The sequence below is a fragment of the Cnephaeus nilssonii genome (genome assembly GCF_951640355.1).
Source record: "Cnephaeus nilssonii genome assembly, chromosome: 9".
NCBI lineage: Eukaryota > Metazoa > Chordata > Mammalia > Chiroptera > Vespertilionidae > Cnephaeus > Cnephaeus nilssonii.
The window spans coordinates 57523485-57530914 of record NC_137080.1 but is presented as its reverse complement, the minus strand read 5'-3'; the positions used below and the strand labels follow the sequence as shown (position 1 = coordinate 57530914).

Here is a 7430-nt window from a genome sequence, read left to right as displayed (position 1 = left end):
TAACACACTTTGTCTTCAAATAACGAAAAAGCATATTTTTGAACTGCTGATAGCTTTCAACATAATACATTTGATTTACAGGATAGTTCACAATATTTACTTGACAAGTATTGCACTGAAAACAACTTTATGCACAGTAAAGCAACCAACAATAAGCAAACATAAAGGGGTGGCAAAAAACAGTATGTTCACTTTTCTTTGCATTTCCTCCTTGGCTTGGTTTACAGATAGTCTTCCATCTTGCATTTTTTGGGAGCCATGCTAAAATAGTACACCTAATACCTAAGTGAGTGGATACTTGATCCCATTTCTGGAAGGGAAAAGACTTCTTGAGGCAACCATATTTACTGCTAACGAAGTAAACGTTTTAAAAGGGCATTGTCACATATTAAGTGTTCGCTGACATACCAGACTGGACAGATGAGAAGAGCCTTCAGAAGATAAACTTCTTCCTATTTAAAATAACAGCACACTAGGCCAGATAAACACAAAAGCAAGCAAATCACAGGCACTAATCAGGAGTTGAGAGCTGTTCTTTTCTCTGACCTATGCACACGGATCTTTTTCAGCAGACATTCAAATTTTTAGGCCACACATCCACAAAGAGAGACATATATTCCACTGTTGGTTGAACTACATATGAACAAGACTATAGTACATACAAAAGAGAAATAAATTATATAAGCTTTAAAGTAAATACTGAAGGTTGTCTTGAGCACAACCTGTTCTATCTGAAAGCCAGGTGCTGGCACTTCCAATTATACTACCAACCCTGGAGTAAGCAAGAAAAGAACATAAATATTTGAGAAAATAAATGAAAAGTGTATTTTCAGAGAAGGCCCCTCTAAACAAAAATCTGTCATAAATTAACAACAGGTTGTTGCTATAGAAGAGCCAGAGATCTCCAGATTCTTTTAAAAACAGTGGACAACTCACTTTTCAAGAGTTAGGATGAGAAGGAAGATGGCAGATTACCAGCTGCTCTGACATTACCAAGCATTCCCTAGTATTCTTTCAGAAAACTTCCCAACAGGGAAGCAGGCAGAGCTCTGGTTTCTGATAGTTAAGTATCAGGCTTATTCTGGAAATGGAATATTTCCTGGGAATTCACAATTAATTTTTCAAACCCAGGGCTGGAGATAGGGAGACTGAGCCAACATGGGAGAAGGAAGAGTCCCCTAGAAAACTGTAAGTGGCAGTGCAGTAGCTGTTACAGCTTTGTCAAATTCACAGGGAAGCTGCTACAGCAAACCCATCAAGTTCCTGTTAAGGCTTCAAAGAAAGATGTGTGATAGGTAGTTTGGATGGATTAATTCGGCATCTGAGTGATGCCCAGAAAACCATAAACAAATCACACTGCCATATAGGATGATGCTATGCTTTTCCCCAGCCCCTCTTTAACAGATCAGATTTTAAAAATCTGGTTGTTTTTTCATAGAAATTATCATAGTAAGCAGTCATCCACTAGAGTTGACAGGGATTATGTGGCTGTTTCACAATACAAAGGGAAGATTTTTTATGTGTTAGTTTTGTTCTTAATAAATTCATTTTCAGAGACCAGTGTCCAAAGGAATTTAGAGCTGAGAGAAGGAATGGTGTTAGGATTAGCTGACATTGAACTGAAATAGTAATGCCAATTCATTTCACAAAGCTATAAATGGCTTCTTGGGAAAGAGAAAATAAAGTTGGATTTGATTCAATGCAAAGTGACTGAATTTAAAGTACAGTACTAACTATTTAAATGCAGTGTGACAACCAGATCAAAGATGTTTCATATTGGCATGAATTTATAAAATTTTATATATAATATATATATATATATCTCATATATAAATTTTATGCAATTGTGCAAATACTCTTTAAAAGGGATCATTTCACATTTACTAAATTCTAGTGGTCTTAGAATGCAGAAGGCATTCATTAAAATTTTCATTTAAATATTAATAAGTAGTGTTCAGATCACCAGAAATTCTTTTTAGGGATTTAAATAGACTATCATGGATCCAGGATCTACTGGATTATACACCATGGAAACATGCAAGTAATATAAAAAACAATAAAAGGGTTCAAACTGTCAAAATGGCAGTTAAATATAAAAAAAGAGTGCTCTGCCAAACAAACATTCTCCCATTTTCGGAATTCTATGGCTCACAAAAAAAAAAAAAAAAAAAAAAAAAAAGGAAAAGACACTCCTAAAAATGTATAATCTCTGTACTTCCTATCAAATATATTACTTGTTTTCCTCCTTCATTTGCTTTAACATTTTTAGATGTGGGTTTTAATTCATCACTGCAATATGCCCACGTCTCATGTCATCCTGTTGAAACATAAAAGCACACAGTATTTAAACATTTCCTATATGCTACATTATTCTAGACCATAGTCAATGTGTTGTGTGAATATATTCATATCCCAAATATGTCTATATACACACATAATATACATACACATATACCTATGATAATATCACACCAACAATGTTAGCTTTATACAAGTATTTGCCAAGAAAAAATAGGGCATTTCTTCCACCATTCACAAGCTTATGCTGTTATATTTCTTTAGTCCCTGATAAAACAAAATAATCATTAAACCATAAAAAATTTTCACTTCAAATTTTCAGAAGGCAACAGGCACTTTGATGTATATTGGTGTGTAACAAATATAGTAACTCTTTATATATTCTACTGTATCTCTTCTATTTGGGTATTTTTATCTGTTAAATCTTTGGTCCTTGAACATACTTTCCTTTCTACAGCTGTTTTTGCTTGCATTCTCACATTTTAAAAATGCAAGCTAAACACGCAGCTGGAAATAATGGATTGTGTCATCGTAAGTTCTGCTGTTTGTTATGAAAACTGCATCAACCTACTACTGTTCATTTGGAGTAAGCCATTTCTGTTAGCGCAACAGGAGTTTCACAAAAAGCAGTTGCTACAAGCTTCAGTTAATACTCCCAATGTTAGAGTTTCCCTTCTTCCTGTATTATTACTATCTAAACTCCTGATATGATAATTAATTTGGGGTGAGATCTTTTTTCCTCTGTATTTTCCCTTTTGTGAATTCCACCTTATAAGAAACTCCACCTCCCCCCCCCTCCCGCCCTCCCCATGGCAAAGCTATGGGAGCAAGGTACTGCAAACCCATATTGTCATCAAGCATTTTTTTCCCCCTTGTTATTTTAGGAGAACCTGGTTGTTTTCAATGACCGGTCTCTTTTGTTTCAGAATAGAATCTTATTGGGTAGGAGGATTTGGTGCATGGGTTGATGGTGGGTGGGGATCATTTTAAGATCATGCTCCCATATCTATAAAAGGATCCACAAACTTTGCCAAGCTTAAAATCAGGAGCAGATCATCATTGTACAAAACATATCCCTAATCAGGGCTGGGTCACTCAGCCTTTTTTTTTCCTTCTTTTTATTTTTCTCTATCTTATCTGAAATGGCTTCCCCACAGGATATTTTTAAATGATTTTTAATTGCAGGGTAGCCAAGTAGAGTACGTCTGTTGCTGGCATGTGAATACTGGCTGGACTTGTGCAATGTAGTAATTGCTAAAGTTGGCATCTGCTACATAGGGGGCCGGCTGGTAATAGCAAGTGACGTTAGCCACGTTAGGGATGACATTTTGGTCAGCTAGCACCCGGATAGCCAGCATTGTGATAAGGTTTAAAGTCTGTCTTCTTTCATGTCCCATCAGGCACACTGTACTCTCATTCACCACTCCATGAAGGGTCATGAGATAGTCATACTTGCGGTCTTCCAATCCCACGAAGTGGTTCTGTAAATAGGACTCCAGTTTTCTCTGCTGCTCTCCAATGTCTGAGAAGTCGATGAAAAACCTGGAACACATATACCTCTGAAGGGTCTTGATCTCATCAGAGGCGGGCCTAAAGCCCCTTACTAAAAGGTTGCAGTACTTCAGTAGGCCTCCCCCTCTGATTTCCTCTGGGTTCCTGGTGGCAATGATCTTATTACAAAGGTGATCAAAGGCTTCGTGGAAATCGCCATAGACGCTCTCACCGATTATTGTGGGGTGAAATGTTTCAGTCATCGGGTTCTCTGAACATTCGTAAAAGAGGAGAAGAGAGTCTAATTTGATTTGGAAAGAATCTACACTAAATTCAAACTGCCTCCGGAGGGAATCCACAAATTTCAGTTCCATATTTTTGCCACTGTTGTTTGATAGGGATATAAGACTCCATCGGTCAGAGTCATTGCACACTTTAACCATTTTCTGCACATAAGCTTCCTATAATTCAAAAGATAAAACAAGAAGATGAGCACAACTAGCAAAAATAATAAATAAATACATCCTCCTCACAGAAGACATTTACTTTGCTCCTTCCCTTTTGTTTTGTCAAGTTTCAGCAAAACACTACCTACAGGCTTAAACAGTCTTCTGAAAACAGAAAAAAAAAAATACATTTAACGAGTGGTTTTACTGTCTGGGAAAGAGACGAGAAATAATAGTTTGAGGCTTTTGGCAGATGTAGCACAGTACTAAAAGGTTCTGTTGTCATGTCTGACTTCTGAAATGTTATTTTTTGAAAATGGTCTTATAGGTACAATATTCACACAATATTCACATAATATTCAAAAGAAAGAAGAGCATTCAGAGGAAAGTTGGTCTGCCTCTCATTCTTGTCTCTAGTCACTCAGTTCTGCCCCCCCCCCCCCCCCCCCCAGACAACAGATGAGATCAGTATCTTGTCTGTCCCTCTAGGGGTGTTTGGCAGTTACAATAAAAATGAACTATATTAGGACATTCTGGGAGGCTGATTCCTCAGACAATTTTAACTAAATGTGTAAAATGCGCTTTGAACCAAAGAGAGGAGGGGGGGACACACTATATCCTTAACACATGAACAAACCCAGAGAAGCACCGCGTATATCTTGAACACAGGGAGTCAGCTGAATGCAGCTGGGAAATCTATTCACATTTTCCAATACAATAAGCTCACTGGCTTGGTTCTGCTTCAGGTTGCTATTTTCCCAATGACTAGAACATATAATGACTCAAATAAAAAATGATTTAGATCATGTCATTCTTCCACTTAGAATCGACTCTGGAGAAGACTCAAGCAAGGAATGCCAAGAGTTAAAAAATAAGGGGAAGGAAAGGGGGGGGGGCATAGGAGGAAGCAGGAGAGTTGCGGCGCTGAAGCACCAAGTTAAGTAAAACACTGGGCATCCTCCACGCACCTTCGATTACTCATTGTCAAGAATCAAAAGCAAAATACAGAAGCGCACCCCAAAAACCTGTCAGGGCCACAGATTTCTGGCATCTTTCCTTTTCCCCTGGCCCTCCCTGAGAACCCCTGCCCCAGAGTGGACCCCCCCAGCCCTGGTTGGGTGACTTTACCTTGAGCGTGAGTGGTGTGATCTTCTCTTTGTTCACCCCTTCGGGTAAGAAGTCCAACAGGCAGTCCAGCACGACGTCCTTCACAGTCTGAAACTCCTCTTCCCCTCGCAGGTCGGCGCAGAAGATGAGGTCGAGGTCCTTGTAGCCCAGGCCGCTGTCCTGGTGCAGGACGTGGCTGGCCGCCGAGCCGTTGAGGCGCACGTCGCGGACGCAGATGCCCTGCTCCGCCAGGCGCCGCCGCACCACCTTCACGATCAGGCTCGGCTGCAGCTCGAGCGTGGGGAAGTTGCCGCGGCCGTGGATCGGGATGGTCTCGCTCAGGATGCCGTCCAGCCGCTGCACTTGCTCCCAGTTGAGCACGTTGCAGTGCGCCGTGGGGCGTTCACAGTAGTCCGAGCAGGGCTCGTCGAAACCGCAGCCGCCAGCCACCACGTCGCTGCCGCCGCTAAAGTCGCAGCCCAGGGGGATGTAGGCGCCGCCGGCCAGCTCGTCCTCGGCCATGGCAAAGTACCCTTCACCTTCCGCCATGAAGTGCCCGCCGAATGCCACTTGGCCCTGGTCAGTCCTAAAAGAAAAAAAAAAAAAGGGGGGGTGGGGGGAAGGAGCTCCGTGAGGCGGCTGGCGGCCACAGGCGCCCAACGAGGAAAGGAGCGCGCCCCCTCCCCGGGGAACCCCTTCCCCGGCTCGTCCCTGGGCTCGGCTCGGAGATTCCCTCAGAGACCCTCCCTCCCCAGGCCCCCGCGGTCCCCCAGCCGCGCGCGCCGCGCCCCGCAGAGCAGCCCCGCACCAAAAGTATCTCTGATGCATCTGGAAAGCGCAAGCGGGAGTCCCGTCTGTGTCACCTGGAGACGGCCGCCCCTTCTAGGAGCGCGGCGAGCCAAGGAACTGCGAAGCCGCCAACACTTCCAGGAGCGGCGAGTGCGCTCCCGGCCGCAGCGAGCGACTTCGTCCTTCCCAGACCCCAGCTGCCGTGCGCCGGCCAGTCCCGCCCCTCGCCCCCCTCCCACGCCGCTGCCGCCTCAGCTGCGGTGGTCCCGGAGGTGGCGGCTTCCCGCTGCCGCCCCGCCGCACACACGCTCCCGTCTCCGGAGCTTTAGCAGTTGTGCGGGAGAAATGTCCTCAGTACTTTTTTTATACCGGGCCTCTCCGCGCTTCCGGGGCCCGGCGCGGCGCGCTGGCCACGCCCTCCTCATCTGCATAGGGCGCCGCCCCCTCCCCAGGCGGACGGTTCCGGCCGCCCGCGCTGAGCGAGCGGTCCGCGGGGCTCCCGGCCGGCGGCCGTGTGTGAGTGTGAGTGCGTGTATATATATGTGCGTGTATTTACACACCGTTGACTATGGACAGCTCCCCGCCCACACTCTTTCCCCACGAGGAGACGCTGCACATGCCTAGAGTCCCAAGTGGCCCTCAAAACAGGATCGCAGCTAAAACCCCGCAACTGTGGAAACTTCCCGAACCTAAAACCCTCGCCGGATACCGCGCGCTGGTCACAGCCTCACGACGGGGCTCCGGGGGTTCCTCAGGACCCGGGGAGCATCGCTAGACCCGGCCCGTTTACTTCACGAGTAAACCCGGTCCCCGGAACAAGCCGCGGCCCCGTGCCCTCCAGCGTCCGCTGGTCCGTGCAAATCAGCCTCCTCCGCACCCGAGGGGAAGGGCTCGCTCGCTGGGTTTGGCTCCCCGGGTTTCGTTTCTCGTTTCTCGAAACCTCGGGAAGCGCGGGGAGCCCGAGGCGCGCCCGGGGAAGCGCGGGGGGCGGGGCCGAGGACAGGCGTCCGACTCCAGCGCCCCAGCGGCTCGGGGCGCCGGGAGCGGGCGCCGGCCAGCGCGCGTCCCTGAGCGCCGCCCCGGGGGCTCCGGGGCTCCGGCCGGCGGGCCCGAGCGCGGGGCGGGCGGCGCGGCCCTGGGGGCGCTGAGGGCCCCTCGCGGAGGAGGCGCCCGGCGGCGGTTCTCTCGCCGAGAACCCGAGGCGGCGGAGCGCGTTCCTCACGCCTGGCGAAGGTTTGTCTTTTTCACGTGAATGTCCGTGTGAAAGGCTGTCGTTTCTACCGAACGTGAAAGAAGCGG

General features: G+C 46.5%; 1 protein-coding gene across 2 annotated transcripts; it reads right to left on the bottom strand.

The window, feature by feature from the left end:
- Nucleotides 1–3112: 3112 nt before the first annotated feature.
- On the bottom strand, nt 3113–6444 carry TENT5A (terminal nucleotidyltransferase 5A). 2 transcript variants are annotated; one of them, XM_079779679.1, is made up of 3 exons: nt 6206–6444; nt 5364–5928; nt 3113–4250 (listed from the first exon to the last, which is right to left on the bottom strand). In XM_079779679.1, exons 2-3 carry the CDS (start codon nt 5889–5891, stop codon nt 3474–3476), a joined length of 1305 nt encoding a protein of 434 aa, XP_079635805.1. In that variant the 5' UTR covers nt 5892–5928; nt 6206–6444; the 3' UTR covers nt 3113–3473. The 2 variants fall into 2 exon arrangements, with proteins under 2 accessions (XP_079635805.1, XP_079635804.1); XM_079779678.1 differs by having other exon boundaries at nt 6151–6367.
- Nucleotides 6445–7430: the final 986 nt, after the last annotated feature.

Coding starts and splice junctions, on each gene's coding strand:
- TENT5A (XM_079779678.1), bottom strand. CDS start 6,170: ATGCATCAGAGATACTTTTG. Junction 5,929..6,150: donor ATGCATCAGAGATACTTTTG/GTGCGGGGCTGC, acceptor TTTTTCTTTTAG/GACTGACCAGGGCCAAGTGG. Junction 4,251..5,363: donor TCACACCACTCACGCTCAAG/GTAAAGTCACCC, acceptor TTTGAATTATAG/GAAGCTTATGTGCAGAAAAT.